Source organism: Lonchura striata, chromosome 8 (assembly GCF_046129695.1).
Source record: "Lonchura striata isolate bLonStr1 chromosome 8, bLonStr1.mat, whole genome shotgun sequence".
In the NCBI taxonomy this organism is placed as follows: domain Eukaryota; kingdom Metazoa; phylum Chordata; class Aves; order Passeriformes; family Estrildidae; genus Lonchura; species Lonchura striata.
In genome coordinates, this window is record NC_134610.1 from 5286354 (window position 1) to 5304296 (window position 17943).

Genomic DNA, 17943 nt, shown 5'->3' on the forward strand with positions numbered 1-17943 from the left:
GAAAAACTTGTGTTTCAATAAGAGCCAAAGGAGCTGGGCTTCACTTCTGTATGCCTCATTCCTGAGCTTTTGTAGCTCAGGAATCCTAGATGGAATGATTTTCATTCCTGAAATAAAATGAACATTTTTTTATGCTTAAGTAAATGTGCTCAGAAAATATAAGGGATGCAGGGTTCACTTTTCAGAGAAAAGTAAACATTTGTATCACAAATATGACTTACAGCCTATGAATTTATATTCTTGGATCAAAATTCATAAAACATCTGTAAGTAGGGGAGAGAGAGACACAGATATATAAGTCTGTCATAGTTTTCATGTGTCAACATAATCACATAAATCACATAATCTCCTGTGGCTTTTCTCTTAAGTTCATGCAGCACTTTTTCTCCCTTATGTTATATATATTGTCATTTTTGTCTTCAGGTATCTAAGAATTTTTATTTCCCACCATTTCTGATCTGTTACAAGCCTCCTCATTTTTCCCTTTTATTACCTGCCTGAGTTTTTTCTTCCTATTTTCTGCAGCTTTCTGGAAGGCCTGTGCATTCCTTCTCCTCTCTGCCTCCTCTCTTGCCCCTTTTCTCATCTACCTGGTTGGTCTGTTTGGGATTAGTATTTAGTGTCAGAAAATCCATGATTTATGGGTAAAATGAAACACCACCAGAGAATCAGAGTTGGCAGCAGGTGTGTAAGGAGAGGAGGAATTGCAAGGAACTTGCCCAGCTCTGAGAGGAGGAGGTTGTGGTGGAGAAAGGAATCACAAAAGTACATTTTTTAGCTTTAACAGAATATGTTCCTTTCTTACTAATGGGTTTGCAATGAGATGAAATGCTTTCAAATAGCTGATGCAGAGGAAACAGAGGTGCTTTGTTATGACTAACCTGCCTTTACTTTAAATTCATACAAAATAATCTGGTTTTGCAGTGCTTGCCAAGGAAAGAGGAGCAATGAGTCTTCCTCTCCTGTTAAAAACTGATTCACACCACAGAACTTGCTGTAGGGTTAATCATTAATATCAAATAGGGTTAATTAGTATTAGACATACAGTATTAGTATGTCACTTATGATGAGACCAATCACCTAAAACTTTTTTGGAGTTACAGGAAAGAGTGTAAAAAGGAAGTGGGTATTTCTACTACTCCATACATTTCTAAAAAAATTAATATTCTCTACCTGCAATTTTGGAAAGTGTGAAACACTGATATCCTCAGAGGCAAAGAATAAAGAGCATTATGGAGCATTTTACTGCTCCATGAGATAATCAGATGGAAAAATGACCTGTTTTCTGTTCATTTTTGTTTGGTTGATGGGAACTATAAATTCTAGAACCTCTTACATACCAACAGTTCTGATGTTTCCTTGCTTATAACATGCTAAAATGCAAAAAAATTGTATTCAGCTATGATAGAACTATTCCTTAAACAGCAATGTAAGTCAGAATTGGTAGCCACTCAATGCCTGTTTTCAGAAAACTCTCAAAGGCTTTACAGGTTTATTTTCTGCATGAAAATACAATGAGTTTTATGGTCAGCTTACAATAAATATTAGAAGTTTTTCTGTTATGTAATTAATTCTTCTTTTATAAGAATTTTATCTTTTTATGGTCAATGTGGAATTTTTGTAAGAAATATTTTCCAGTGATTCTGTAGTTATATTCTGTTTTACGTTAAATGGATTTTCATTTGCATATATCTGTACTATTCATTGCTTTCTTCATTGATTTTTTAATAACTTTCTCTATGTTTCACAACAGAATACATTTAGCTTTTACAGCTTTTAATGGTGCAAGTTTGTGTTGATTATGACCTAATGAAAAGTTAATGCAGAAGCCCATTAAAATTACAGAGTTGCTCAGAAATAAAAATAGTGACAGGACAAACTGCAACCTGAATCTGTGAGTGTTATGCCATTGACAGTCCAAATTTATAAATGGTAAAATAGGAAATCCAGTTTTTAGAAGCAAATCTATTTTATCATTCTTCTTTTAAAGAACATGAAAAGAAGAGAGTCTAATATTTGTTACATTGTTCCTGGTAAGGTGGGTTAATTTTAAGAAGTTTGAAAGAATTAAGCTTTTAAATCTGGTAGTTGCAGAATTTGGGTTTTTTTGGTTTTTTTATAAAATAAAATTGTACTTGAGTCAATGAACAATTTTCTTCTATGCAGTGTTCTAACTGTAATATTTAATATTTTGTGCCACACACTTCACTTGTCTTCCCTGTTAATGCAGTGTGATGGACCAATTCAGGCAGTGTATGGTAATCTGAATCTCCTTTAGCTCATGAATATAAAGTTTCATCTGGATTTTGATGTATGTCTAATCCAATGAAGGCAGGATAAATTGTCTGGCCACCCACAAACATCCACAAAACCAAAGAATAAGCATTTATTCATCTATCTTTTCTTAGGCTATGGGGTTTGCCTTCTCAATATCCAAAATAAAGATGACTATTATGTGTATTTTTCATTGATGGGGAATAATAAAGATGATGAAATCAAATTAATTTTTTCTATGTAAATATCTTCATGTATGTTAATGCTTTTATATGCCCTTTTATTCTGATTTTTATCTTAACTTTGATAAGAAAAAGAGAAAACTGACAGAAAATAGGGCATTTTTTGTCTTTAGAGAGACTGGAGTAGGACTTTTGACATCTTTAATTTGGTGTCAGAAGTAGAAGCAAGGATCGTAAGGTATATGAACCGATACTGTCTCAGAATTGAAGCAACAAATAAAATAATTATTTTTATGGAAAATTTTGGGGCACCATGCAGGGCAGAAGCTTTTGATGTCACATCCTGCTTCTCCTGTCAGCCTGGTTTGTATTTCTCATTGGGAACATTACACAGTGGGACTCTACAAATCACAGAAATTATAAGAGCTCTTCTTGTACTGTACCGTGTATGGAGCTGTGGCAAAGTTGTCCCTGTAATGAGAATTAAGATTAAAATTGCCAGGATTTTTTGGACTTTCACTGATTTCTCAGAAATGCTATGAAACTCTTTCAAAAATATCATATTCTTATTTCAGTGGTTCAGGGAGACATATAAGAAGGGAAAATAATTTCAGGTCCAAGCAGCAAGGTCTCCTTGACCAGAGGGCAACATGCCCTACACTGGAGTTCAGTACAGGGAGGACTACTGGATAGAAAATTGAATTTTCTAAGTTCTTGTTCCATATACTCCGTGCCAGTCATCAGATCTCAATGAGCTATGAAATTTTCCAACGGGAATTTGAGATTTGCCTACTCTATGTCAACAGTTTTCAGGTAAAAAAGATGCAGAAAACAGGGTAAAGGTGTTAAAGATGTGCTGGTTAAACATGACAGTCAATTGCTGTGCTCTGCATTTTCACCTCTAACAGTAATTAAGTGATTCAGTAACAAAAGATTATCATTTACAAATTAATTATTCTGGTCAGATGTTCTCCTGTGACATCTATGATTACTACTATTGACGTTTAAAGGAGGAAAAAAGAAAGGTGGCATTGAGTTACTGTTTACCAAGAACAAATACTTCAGGTTAAGGAGCATACTGAAGGATAAAGAATGCTTCAAAGCTTTTTCTCCCTTTTGTCCTTCCATCCTTTTCCAAATAATGTTGGCTCATAATTTTGTGATACTGTAGCTATGGGCTTATTTTTTCTTTATTGTGTGGTTGGTGATGCTAGAAATGATCAATATTCCCTCTTACTGCAATGGGGTTTTTAATACTATTTTTTTAAATTTTTCCTGTCTTTTTTGTCAGTATATTTTGATGAAATAAAATGCTATTAATTGTATGAAAGGATATTAAACAGAGACCATCAGGAGATGTATATGTTATGTTCTGGATGTTCTCTAATAACTTTTATTACAGTAAAAGAGCCAATTTATATTGCTTATGCAAAGAGCAGGGAAAGTTATATTTTTTGCTTACTACTTTAAAGTTTGACGTGCCTTTAATTTAAAATCTGGAGGTGTTTTTTTGAACAGAAGTTGTTTTATTTCCTTAACACTGACTGGGACAACCAATTCTAAGCAAGTAGAACTTGTCCTCCATCCACTTTCATTGTAACTGTAATAAAGGACCCTCTGGTGCTGGAGTGCTGTCACCATAATTATCCTCAGGACATTCCATAGCAGTTGTTCTGCCAGCCTGTGCAGTGGGGAATATTTTAACTGTTTCCTAAGGGTGAACATTAATCTGAGCATCTCTCCTTCCAGTCCCTAATCAAGACATCCCAGGGGTGATTGCACTGACATTGTTTGAAGATTACATCTACTGGACAGATGGGAAAACCAAATCCCTCAGCCGTGCCCACAAGACCTCTGGCTCGGACAGGCTCTCCCTGATTAACTCGTGGCACACCATCACAGACATCCAGGTGTATCATTCCTACAGGCAGCCTGATGGTAATTATCCTGCCTCTGCTTTCCAAGCAGCACATGCCCGTGTTTGACTGAGTAGCCATGCTTGTTGTTGCTGTTCTGTTTCAAATTGTGGAATTTTTCACATGGTCATTTCTAAACATAAATCTTATATAATGTTTTAAGCACATCCAGTATTAAATACATGTAACAAAACTTGCTCAAGTAGAGAGATAATTTATGTGATTAAAAATTAACCTAAGTACTGACTGAAAGTAAAGAACTGTTAAGTTGCATTGCAGTACAAGTTACCATTTTTTAAGAGGGGAACAGTGTGTTATGAAAACTTCTAACCCAGTTCTTTGAAAAGTGTTAATATTGCAGAAGAATACTGCTAGACAAGGGAATGTCAAAGAATGTGAGTGGTATAATTCTGTCTTATCTGCTGATATCACTGTATTTGAATTGTAACTGAATGCTATTTGGCAATTGACCTAGATAAGGTAATTTTTCTCACATTATAAAAAAAAAAGAGTTTTTTTTCTTCCTCTCATTCTTTCAGTATTGAACTTACAACCACAGTAATAATTCATTTTTGCATACAACAGAGAATAGCTTAAAGGCAGCAGGAAGAGCTTGCCTCTGTGGGTTTTTGATCTGATACATTGCACTGTAAAGACAGAACATGGCACACCATTTTTCTTCCTCCATAAAGCAGATACCCCAAAGCGTGCTGAGATAAGAGGCTCTGATCTCCCTCCCCTTCTTCTGTCCACAGTGTCCAGACACGTGTGCACGCTGAACAACGGTGGCTGCAGCCACCTGTGCCTGCTGGCCCCTGACAAGCTGCACTCCTGTGCCTGCCCCACCAACTTCTACCTGGCCGCCGACAACAGGACGTGCCTGTCCAACTGCACCGCCAGCCAGGTACAGCCTGGAGGGATTGCTCTGCTCCTGCTGGGACAGGGAATGCTGGCCTCACCCAGGCAATGGGGCAGATCAACACTCAGAGGGGCACTTGGAGCGTTGTGAGCTTGAAAGCTCGCAGTGATCTCCCTGCCAGGAGGAGTGGCTAATGGAAGAGCAACGGGAGCGATGGATCTAGCCTGGAAAATAAAAACTTTAATAAGGAAAATAGCAAATGGGGTGCAGGGAACAGAGCTAGATTCCAAAAACCCCTTGGGCAGCCAGGTATAGGGGCACAAGGTCCAGTCAGGAGGGTGAGCTCAGAACATGACCTAATAAGAAAAAAGTCCTGAACCAAGGGAGAGGGAGAACTGGAAACTTGACCAAATGGTCAGTGATGGTTGTATTAGCACACTATTAATGTGCACACTATTAATTAGCACTCTACTAATTCCCATGAGCCCACTTCCCACCATGGCCTGGTCAGGTGTCCCCTCCCCTCAGTGCCCTGCCTGCCATGGTTTGTGGCCAAAGCCCTCTGCAAATGCATCTGAAGCAGGAATCCCAGTTGGACGAGATTCCGCAGAGCGTTTCGTCAACAAGGTTGTTAGAGGGAAACACTTGCAAGTGGCTTTTTCTCCAGAGAATGCAGGACTCGTTCACTTTCAAATGTTGGTGCTCCTGCCAGTCACCAGAACAAATACAGCTGCTAAACCCATAAAAATAGCCCTGAAAAAAATATTTGTCTGAAATATCAAATACAAAGTGTGTATAACAGTGATTTGGGATGCATGAATGAATTTTACATTAAAAAAAGACAAGCTCAGTCTAGTTAGAAAGATTGGAAAATGATAGACTTGTGTTTAAAATAATCCAATATGTAAAATGGAAAAAATTTCATCAATTAAAGCACCAAACTGCATTCCCTGTTACTTAAAAGAAGCATTTATTACTTTTTTCTTAAAATGTAAGGTAAATAAGTAGAATATTCTGATTTTCATATAAGAGAACCACTTTGATAAAAGCCTTTGGATTGTTCTAACCAGACAATTAAATGGTTGATTGCTATAGTACATATGGCTTTTAAAATATTTTTAATAGTCTGATTTTCTAATAGTTCCTTTTTATTTGAGGTGTGCTAATGACTTGTTACAATGTTCTATATCATGATGTGTGAAAATAATTTCCAACATTAAGGAAAATAGTTTTACTCCTAATTTTTAGGAAGCAGTAGCCATCTAAATAGAAGAGGTACAGTTTCACTCAAATAATAATTTTATGTAAGAGGCCTTGCTTTCTCTGTTTTCTTCAGATGCAAATCACTTCTAAAAATTCCCAATTTTAGAATTTTGCCCCTTATTTAGTTCCTCAAATTTAGCTTAAAAAAATAGACACTTCAAAAAATTCCTTTAAGTGATACTAGAAGCTTATTCCACAATGAATTTATATACTAATAGTTGACTGAATGGCTCCATTCCAGTCTAATTAATTCAGTGGTAATATGAATTGAAGAAATAGCATCACATCTTGGACACTAAAGGAGCAATATGTTATCACTTGTGGAATCCACAGTGAAGAGCAGAATTATGTGAAAGAGGCAGCTTCAGACAGGAAGTTAGAGGTTGGCATTGGTTATTCATAATTTTTTTCCAGGTTTGCAATCTGTTTACTCTTTGATAACTCATCAGTCTGATGGCATCAGATGCAGAGATCAGTGGCAAAATTTTGTCTCTCCTTAAGATTTTCAGATTATGCTGTCAGATCAGAGCTGCTCCTACAATGTCATAATTTTTGACACCACAGCCACCTTTGGTATTTCTGATGGGAAGGAGTTGGATGGTCCATAAACTGACCTTGCCTCTCCAGACCACCCCATGATGGCCAATCTGGCATGAGAAATTTTTTAATACAAATCCCATTAGACTCTTGAACACCAAAAAATCATCCATTTAAGACCTATATGGCCTTGATCCCTGATTTTGCAGGGTTTTGTCTCCTCAGATTAGAAAGGAATGCAAGTATTTTCGCACTAAATTTAATATATCATTTAAATACAGATTTATTGAATAATCAGTGATTTTTAAAATGTGAAAAAAAGCTGCCCAGAGACAGAAAATTAAATATCTTGCCTTTCTAAATATTTTGGTTTCTTTCCTTTCTGTGTTCACAGAGACACCAGGTAGGAAAACCAACATTTCTTAAAAGCTGGCTGATAATCTACCCAGATTTCTGTCCCTGAAATGAGCCTCATAGAAAATTACATCAGTTTTTACCATTTCTTTTTGTTTGCATTCCTCTTTCAGTCAGAACAAAGTACTCTACTCACCTGAGTAGAGTGTAAATGCACAGGCTTCCCACAAAAGATTTTTCTTTTTTTTTTCTACAGATGTTTTATCCTTTTGAAAGTCTGGAAGGCTTTACATTTGATTTTTTCATTTAATTCAAACAATGTAAGCAATACTGTACACAGCACCACACATTAAGACTCTTTTCAACTGTGAGTGTTTGGGTTTATCTGAAAAAATGTTGTCTGCTTCAACAGTCTGCAAAAAGTGAGAATTGAAGTGTTTGCTTTGATTAAGACCTTCAAGAATGAAATCACAGAATACAGCAAAATGTAATGAGCAGTTTGTGCTGGGGCATTGTAAGCCAGCATAACAATCATTGAAGCTACAGTGATTTTTATCACTTTGGCAACCTCAGTGCCAAACATCTCCAAATAAAAAAACCCAAAATTTAAAACACAAGTTTTGTAAAATTAACAGCCAGAAAATTATTGATGTATCAATGCCTCAAGCAGCTGATTTGCTGAAGAAAACACTCCACACAACTTGTGAAAGTTGTAAAATTGGTATGATTTATTTTAGCGTTGGGCACACATGGGATTGCTTCCTTTAAAGGATACGGGCACCTCCGAAAATTCCTGACTCTATTTTATCTCTCTAGCCTGTTGCATATGCATAAAAGACATATGCATATGGATTAAACTGTCTTATCAATTTTTATGAGCCTGCGCAATTCTTCAGTCATGTAATGTGGTGCTTGTAACCCAGATTCAGTTTTTCTGTCTGCTTTAGCCCCAAGGTTGGTCAGGCCCCTCTTAATCTCTCTTCAGCTTGGATGCTTGTATTCTTTTCCAAGTAGCTTTGAATCACCTTTGTTTTCTCTGTATAGAATCTCTGTCTCTCTTTTGCAAGCACAAGAAGTTAACAGACTAAACAAGTTTAAACAGCAGACTCCAGCTCAATCCAAAACTGATTTCTACCTTGAGTTAAATTTCGAAGCCCCTGTCTCACAGCAGAGCTGGTTTTCATAAACCGCGCCATTCCTGCTTATAAATAAATAAGTAAACAAATTAATTAATGTCAGCATGAACTCTTTTATTCCTGCTGGCCTTTCCTCTCTGCAGTTCCGTTGCAAGACCGACAAGTGCATCCCGTTCTGGTGGAAGTGCGACACGGTGGATGACTGCGGGGACGGCTCCGACGAGCCCGCCGAGTGCCGTGAGTGCGCGCCGGCTCTCTCAGCAGGGCCCAAACCAAATAGAACACTTTATAAATCAGTTTAGGAAGAGGATTTTTGTGGACATTTCTGTTTGCAGCACAACTTCATGCTCCTTGGTCTCTGAGCCTATTAAGGTGTTTGGAAAATCATACATATTTTTCATCTTTCAAACCTTTACTTCATCTCAGTTATGTTTTCACTAAAGATTTTAATTTTGAAGCTGTGGCTTTGAGGTTGTGGAAATCTTTGCGTGAATACATACTTCTGACAGGTTTATTTGGTTTTCTTTTTCCTGTGTAATAAAAATGTGGGATTCTAATCTCATTTGCTTGTGTTTGGCTGCGATTGTAGACATTTAGATACACATTATTTATTCTTCATTGCAGTTTTCTGAGCAATGACAATGTTTTCCTTGTGATCCTCGCTTCCCTCCCTTAAGCTTATATTTGAAAAAAATGTTCAATGTATTCTACAATCTTCTGGTTAATTGACAGTTAATTTGATTTCTTTTGTATTGAAATCCCTCACCTTTAGTTTTACAATTTGATAATTAGTTCTCTTCTCCTGCTAAAGAGGCCTCTGAAGCAAATTTTATCATATGTAATTATTCCACATCAGTTTTTATTTTAAGCTACTCTGTACTTATATGTAATATTACTATAGAGGTACATAATTGCTCATTATTTCTAATGACAGTGACTGGAGAAGGAACAATTCCTTCATTGGGAAATAAAATTATAGTGGGATAGGGGGCTTCTTAAAAGCAGACTTGAACTCAAGTGTTTAGATCCAAAATTGCACATCTCTGTTGAGCCTTTGGTAAGCTTCAACCTGCAGGGGGTTTTCACTCTGTGTCATTAGCACTGTAACTAGAGCTGCACAAATTAAAGATATCAGACTTTGAAATTAGTCTTGCAATCATATGTGTAGCCTTTAATGACTAATATATACTCAGACTGAGATTATAAAGGAAATACAAGTTTATGGGTATATTGGATTAGTCCATGGGGTAAGAACAGCAATAGTGAGACTTTAACCATTGCTCTGGTAGTATTCATAAGCAGTTTTGTCTTTTCCCAGCTGAATTCAGATGTCAGCCAGGACGTTTCCAGTGTGGAACTGGGCTTTGTGCTCTCCCAGCCTTTATCTGTGATGGAGAGAACGACTGTGGGGACAACTCTGATGAACTGAACTGTGGTAGGTGCTTGTATACACTGCAGGCTTCAGAAACAGGCCAAGCTGCTTTAAATGTCATGTTTCACACGCTGCCAACAAACAGCATTTTTCTTCATCTACCTTTGAACTTTTGAACCTTTTCAACTTTTAATCATTTTAACTTGGTCTTTTAATTTTCTTTTAATTTACAGACACACACGTGTGTCTGTCAGGGCAATTCAAGTGCACAAAGAACCAGAAGTGTATCCCAATAAACCTGAGGTGCAATGGCCAGGATGACTGTGGTGATGAAGAAGATGAAAGAGACTGTCGTAAGTTGTGCTTAGAGAACTTTGCTCTGTAGCTGGTTTTAAACAGGGAACTGGAGTAAAAACACTGTAAATGTCCTCTATATAAAACAATTTGAGAACATGCAAACAGTTAATTCACAGGACTGGTGTGTAATGCTTCATATACAAAAGAGCAAACTAAAATGTAATTTATTAACAGCAATTTTAAAGTCATTGCAGAGAAGAGAGAGGTACAAACAATTTCAGGCATTTAATTGGGTTTTTGACTGAGGTTGAAACATGTATTTGACTCTGAACCACCTCACAAATGACTCATATTCCTGAGCTTTCATCTGCTATGCCTTGCAGCAATACATTTCAATGGAAAAAGATGTTTTTCAGTCTTTTTTAGGAAAAGCTGTGGATCCAAAGCTCCTTTACATTCTTGTTTCATTGATTATTTTTACCTTTTCTGTTCCCCTTTCTCTGGGGATTTCATTCATTTATCTATGTAACTGGATTTCCATTTACTGCAACTCAGCTTTTAGTGCAACTTACTTTTCACACATTTATTTTCACTTTGCATTTCTTAGCTATGAGTGGAGAAAATGTTTTTATATTTATAATGGAAATTTGTTGAATAAGTTTGTGTCTGATGAGGCTGCCTTGAAATGTAGCTCTGTGTTTTACTGATTTCGCTGCTCAGATCTGTTGCTGATCTGAGCTGCTTGTTCTGGATCAGCTTTCTCAAGGTTTGCATGTGCTGCATTTCTGCAAAGAACAAATCCTTCTGCAAGGGGAGAAGGGTTGCTAAGGATAGAAAGGCTTTGTGGATGGTCATGTTTGATGGCTGCCTTCCAAACTACTCAGGGGAGATGTAAATACAAGTTTTGTAGAAAGCATTTTGTGTTGGTTTGCATGTTGGCTTTCTTTAAAAACTGATTAAGAGGGATCAGGAAAGCTCCTGTGAAAGATAAGGGAGATTACTTTTTTCCCCCCTTGGAAAGAACTTCACATGGTACATGGAAGGCTCCCAAAAGCTTGAGGTGTAGCTGGCAGAAGTTAAATCAGAGCAGCAGAGTCTACAGCTCAGGGACTGGGAGTTCACATTGACTTGGGCTCCTTGCACAAGACAAGTAACAGGTGAGATTCTCTCTCACTCTAATGTCACCAGTCTGGGATCCATAAAATACTTTTTTTTTTTTTTCTTTTAGGTCTTCCACTGTTCTCTTTTGCTTACCAGGTGACCTTTTCAAAGTCGCATTTCATACTGAAGTCTTTCCATATGTACAATGAAGGTCATTGTGCTGGAGTTTCTTGTAAAGCCCTGTGAAATCCCCTGGTGATGGGTCCTAGCTGAGGATCAGAATTATTTGTTGTGGTACAGTTAGGAACATGACTCAAGTCTATGGAAATGTGACACTGAAAGAAATAATACACCAACTTTTAGCAAAGCTAAAATTTTTCATATTGGCAAACCCAAAAAGCAAGAATAGTAATATCAGGGAGCAAATTGCTTTTCAACATGGGTAAGAAAGGTTTTAAAGGTGCTACAGAATTCCTTAGGTAAAGGTGGGGCATACATACATGTGGGAAAACCTTATCAAATGTTTCCTGGTTTTCTCCTATGGTCAATTCAGTTTAAAATCATTTGGAGTGTGTATCTCTAAAGAACATCTAGAATCATGTGTGCACTGAGGATCTGTGTTGTTTTTAAATGGCTGTTCTGAGGTTAATGCAGTTAAACTTTTAAACCATCCTTAAAGAATAGGACTGAGAGCTCAGCTGCATCTTTGCATCTTTTTATTGCTTCAGGATTCATTCAAAAATTGTTGTTCTAAACTGATAAAGTGAAATATTTGTCAAACTTTTCTCAACATTTGCCCAATTTAACAGAGCACAGAATTTCACAAAAATCATACATAATTTTAATTCTGTTTTTGATCAAAGCATCCAGAGCTGCCTTAGTCTTATAAACTGACTCTCAGAATTTATAACTGTCATTTTAGAAAGGTAAGGTAAAACGCTTGTCTTATTTTTGTTAAAGTGATTTGATTCTCTCCATGGTAAGTCTATTAGCTGTTAAGAGAATATTCGCAATATACACTTTGTTCATTATATTTCTTTTGCCTTAATGTTTATATAAAATAATAAAATAATAAAAAATAAATATAAGAAAATGACAAAACTATAAACAGTATAAACCTGAATGTTTTTTTCTTACAGATAGTACACAAATGATGCTAGAGATATCCAATTTCTGATTCTTGAATCCTTAATATTTTTTTCTTTAAAACACGTATTTTGAATATTAGCAGAAATTTCTAACTTTGATCTGGAATTCTTTTATTTAAAGCTGAAAACAGTTGTTCTCCAGACCACTTCCAGTGTAAAACAACCAAACACTGCATTTCCAAGCTGTGGGTGTGTGATGAAGACCCAGATTGTGCAGATGGGTCAGATGAAGCAAACTGTGGTGAGTATGCCAGTGGTTCTGCATCTCTTTTTCTGTGGCTTGACATTTTTTTAGCGAAAGGAAATAATCTTCCCACTTTTTACATCCTCTTTCAGTGTTTATAATACCTATCTGGAACCTCTATGACTCATCCAGATCTTACTGAATGGCAATCTCTGTATGAGTAGTTCATAAAATTCCTATTGTGCAACTTTTTATTGGCAGGAGCTGCAAATGAGGCTCTCATTTGGCATTTAGAGTCATGGAAGTGGCACAGAATGTAGTGGCTGTCATAGGATAAGGTGATATTCATTATTTTTAAATATAGTTGTCCAGTTTCTATCAGTTCAGTCTGCACTTAATTGCTGCTGAAGTTCATAAATAGTGAAAATACAATAATTTGCAAATCCTGGTAGTTAAGACTGATGGTATAGATAGGTTCAGAGCAGTTTCTAACTTGACCTGGCCAACTTCTCTCTGTGAGCTCCAGGGAGTTATGAGTCAGCTCTTACTGTTGTAATTAGAGAAAATAATAAATACAAATATTCTGCCTGGGAAATGGATTACAGACAATCAGAGGCAGAGTAAGTGGATCAGTACTGCTGGAAATTCCCTGAAGATGGATGTGAATGCAAGACACACACTAACCATGTCAACAAACATGTGCAGAAACACTGTGAAACTTCCAAGACTGGTCTATAAAGGAAAATACAGAAAAATGGTCTGAGGTGGAGGAGAACAAGACAAATATAGAACATTTAAAGCTCTCACCATTATTCTTCCACACATCAGTGAATGGTTTGATGAAACACCTGTGCCTGGACAGGTTTATCTCTGGGACAACAGAGTAACACAACCACAGGCTACAGTCAAGGACAAAGCACTGAGCTGCTTTTTCATGGATATTTTTCAAATAATCGACACATGAGCATATAAAAAATGCTGAAGGTGGCAAATATGCCTGGGAAAATGAACTTTCTCAGCACTGAAAATCCAAGACCATCTTTTGCATGGCCAGGATGGGGAAAATAATTACTCCTGTCAAGTGGTGAGAAGTTTACAGTGCAAGGAATAATTTGTCTTGAAGAAACAGTGAATGCAAAGAAGATGGAAACTCCATCTCCATTTCTGGGCTGTTATTGAAGCAGCCCTGCACTCCTCACTATCTGATCTATGTCACAGCTCCTTTCTCCTCCACCATTCCACATCACCTGGATCTCCAACATGCTGTGGCTTTCCAACTGGGACAGCATTCCAAGTTTCCAAACTGTGGATTCACATTTTGCCTGGCCTGTGCACACCCAACTGATGTGACATAAATGGTTGTCAGATATTTCCTCTAATAATATCCTCAAGTCACAATTTTTTTCTTTTTTTAAAAGAAATAATACTGACAGTAAATATGAAAAATCGTGTTTAGAATAAATACTTCACTCTGAGCCATAGTTTTACAATAGACAGAATAAAAATTACTCAAATGGCTAAAAAGTATAGAGAAGCAATGTGTGCAGTCCCAAGCTCAAAAGGTTCTTCAAATCACAATATATCCAGCTGGAGGTGTTGGTTCATCTCTGAGACTCAGCTTGACTTTTGTCCTGTCTCTAGGCAGGAATATTTGAGCAAAGCAGGCCCACACTGAGCCTTCCCTGGGATACTCTTCCATCCTCTAACAACTGAAGAATCAGAGATATTTTCAGTCAAATATGCCTCTGTATACCATAATTCATCATTTGTCTTTGTGAAGTTTTCAAAACATGCTGCAGCAAGGTCTTCCACAGCTTCACCACACACTTCCCTGATAAAACACCCCCATCTTTATTTTTAATCTCCTGGCTGCATACATTCCTCTTGTTTTTTGTATTGGAGGAGACAGAATAATTTATCCATAGTCACAATTTCTGTGCCAAACATGGTTGAGTACACATGGAACAGCTAAGCCTTGACAAGAACAGGGTGTGTTTAATCATATTTTGAAGTTTTCCATATTTTTAACATTTGAAATATGGTTAAGTGACCTTACAATGGCAGTAGTTTCAACACAGCTTGGTCTTCTGCATTTTATTTTTCAAGTTAAAGATAGTTATTTTTATGTGCAAAGTTTGATAGAATTAAATTCTATGAAATACATGAATGAGTATAAAAAGGATCTACATATGTTGATGTAACACTAATTTGTTATTGTTTGGAGTTCATTTCTAAAATGTCTGCAGTTCAAAACTTGTGTAAAAGAATCTCTTTTTGCTTGAGTGCTGCATGTCCATATGTATTTTGCTTAGTCAACTTCTGCTGCTGGGTGTTATTGGAGATACTACACTGAGTACATTTCTAGAGGCAGTGTAAATGCATTTATTCTTTTGTGGTTGCTTTCCAACTCCGACAGTGAAGGTAGAATCAGGAAATGTGGGTTTCTTTGGGAGTGTCTGATGTTTCTCAGAGAACAAGAGATAAAGTTCATTGGTGCTAGCAGTCCAGGCAATTAAAGTCCTTGCTCACAACTTAGATACTTTACATTAAAATGGACTATTTTGAGTTAGAAATTGAAGAAACCTCTATGCGGTCTTGGAAAGTGATTTTATAATAGTCTTTAAAGGTTTTGTGTGTTTCAGGTCTTTATTTCCTGATGTGTCAACACTGGCATGACTGCTTTCTTCCTTCTCACTTTTTAAAATATTGATTTTAGTTTCAGCTGTGAAAGTAAAAAAGTAGGCTTTTTTCCTGATGATAAAGAATATTTTCTTTGAGGCACTTGAAGGATGCATTGCATAATCTTAAACTTCATTCAACAGGTTTATAATTTCCTGTAGCCATCATAGGTGCCAGCCTGCCAAGCTCTAGGACAACCAACTGATCCTGAATCAAAACCAAATTCCTTTTAATTTTGGATTTTATCCCACTCAGACACACACACACAAATGCACACACGTGAAAAATGTTTGGACTGAAAATCCCCAAAGAGCAATGCATACAATTAGTGGTTTCATTCACAGGGATTGATATTTGAATCAAAATGTGTTTAGGGTGCAAATGGGCTTTTTTGTCTTGTTTTGGTTTTTTTTCTCCATTTAAGCCTTCATCCTGTTTTCCTCATGCTCATTTAGAAGTATTTCTCAAATAAAATCCTGGTCAGTTCAGCACCATTTGCAGCTCCCTCTGATCACACAAATTTCTAAGGAAGGGCTGTTCCTGCTACAGCAGGTCAGTGAATCTCTTAACAATTTGAAGAGACCATTATGAAAATGTAATTATCAGTGCTTGCTCCTTTGCCTTTGCACCATTTCTATCTGAACTTTCACACTTTAAGGGGGGTCTCATTTTAAGAAAAATGAGAAAGGAATTTAGTGTTGAAGGCAGAGATGACAAAATATGTGTGGGCCCCTGTGTGCTTTTCATGGTTCCACAATTCCCAATAAAGAAGGTCTGGCACTGTTTCCTTTGAGATGAATTAATCCATCATTCTCAAAGATCAGATAACTGGTACACAACGTTCCCAAATTTTCCTCTTTTTTATATCCTATCCCTGGTGTCCCAGTATTTCCCTCAGTTCTCATTTATATGAAGAAGAATACAAGACAAATCTGGTTTGTAAGACATTGTCAGTTGTAAGATGCTACACGAGATCATTCAACCCAGAGGAAAAATAAAGTTTTCAGATTTGTGAAGAAAATCTAGATTTTTTAATTTATCCTTTCTTCAAATTATAGGAAAGGAAATGCTACAAAATGGATTTAGTATCCTTGAGAACTAAATAATTCTTTATTAAAGAGTAAGAAAAGATATATTTCATATTCAGGTAACTGAAATGAATAGGTGTCATCTCTGGCTCTGTGTATTACTGATTAAATCTTGGTATTTCTACTGAATGTGGAGGGATAAATAGAGTATTTATATGTTGCTGTGATGTTATCTGTCATTAGTGCTACAATTCATTTTGTGGGCAAATACTCTAGTGGAAAATTGCAGACTTTACTGGAAGTGTTTTAATAAACATAGGATGGATTTCAGGTTTGGAACTTCATCCTTTGCAGAGCTACAGAATGAAAATACAAGAGTGTGATAAGCGTGGGAGGAATATTATTGCATTTTGTAATATTAAATATTTTTAATTGTTTGCCAGTGCAAGTATTTGAAATATTATGATGCAAGTATCATAGACTGTAATATTAAAAAAATATCATGGAGTAAATACTTTGGGAGAAAACTTCTTGCAATTGTGACATTGGCAGAGAACAAAGAACAGACATAAAAGGCAGAATTGCAGTGATCAGATTTTTGAGTGCACACAACTGAGCTGCAACACCAATCCTGGTACTCAAATGTAGTTTTATCAGTCTGGTTCCCGAGCCACAGCTAAAACAATAGACAAAATGCAACTTTTGGCCCCTAGCATCAAATTAACACCTCTAATTTGTGGTTCAGCAGCAGAGGAATGAGTTGATTGTAGCTGCTGTTTGTCAGTCATTATCAGCCCTGGCGTTGCCATGAGAGTAGAGAGAAGCTGCTCTGACATGTTTTGACTTTTCCTAACGAAAATTTAAACATTTTCTAATGCAATAGCACAGTGGCATGTAATTTTAAATATGTCATTGAGGCTTTTACAAAGCAAACTTTTTTTTTTTCCCTCCCCCACTGAAAATGTCACTGATAACTTTTTAATTTTCTTCATTTCATCTCAGTCCTTAGAAGCTGAACAAATTATTCAAGAGCTTCTCACAGAAAACACAGAGGCAGCTCCTACCTTCTGGAGGAGTTCAGGGTGTTCATGCATCTCTAAGAGGCTTCCAATGCTCCTCTTTAAATAGAAAAGCTCATTGAAAATATAAAACCTGAAGGAAATTTCCCTCAGCTCAGTACTATAGGCTTTGTAATGTTTTACCTCATATGAGTAATATCCAATCCATCAGCAGGTAAAAATTTAAATCAAAGTGCAAAATTTCCTGTCCTAAATTATTATATGTCAAAGTAAGTTTTGAGAAATACATATTTTGCACATTTTTCAAATCAATATTTTAGTGGTTTACTGTGACCTGGTCTTTTTTAGGGCAATCTTACAGATAAATACAAGGAAAAGTGAATTCAGTTCTTGAGATTCAGTGTCCTAATACCCTCTCATGTGACCCCTTCTCAATTTAATATTTTTTAAACTTTATATGATGGTTTATGCACTGCATATTTTAATTTCATCAAATTTAAGATTAGGGTATGAATTTATAGAAGGGTATTAGGGCATGAATGTATAAATAGAAGTTTAAAGAATGTTATGAGAAATAAATTATTCCCGAAAGTA

The 17943-nt window shown here is 36.5% G+C and overlaps 1 protein-coding gene across 2 annotated transcripts in view; it reads left to right on the top strand.

The window, feature by feature from the left end:
- Positions 1-17943, top strand: part of LRP1B (LDL receptor related protein 1B) — a 626862-nt gene that overhangs the window by 540874 nt on the left and 68045 nt on the right. For both annotated transcript variants that reach the window (XM_077784902.1, XM_077784903.1), the window contains exons 61-66: positions 4206-4394; positions 5128-5276; positions 8665-8758; positions 9840-9956; positions 10127-10246; positions 12561-12680. In XM_077784902.1, the coding sequence (XP_077641028.1) occupies positions 4206-4394; positions 5128-5276; positions 8665-8758; positions 9840-9956; positions 10127-10246; positions 12561-12680 (789 nt within the window). The remainder of the gene's footprint in view (positions 1-4205; positions 4395-5127; positions 5277-8664; positions 8759-9839; positions 9957-10126; positions 10247-12560; positions 12681-17943) is intronic.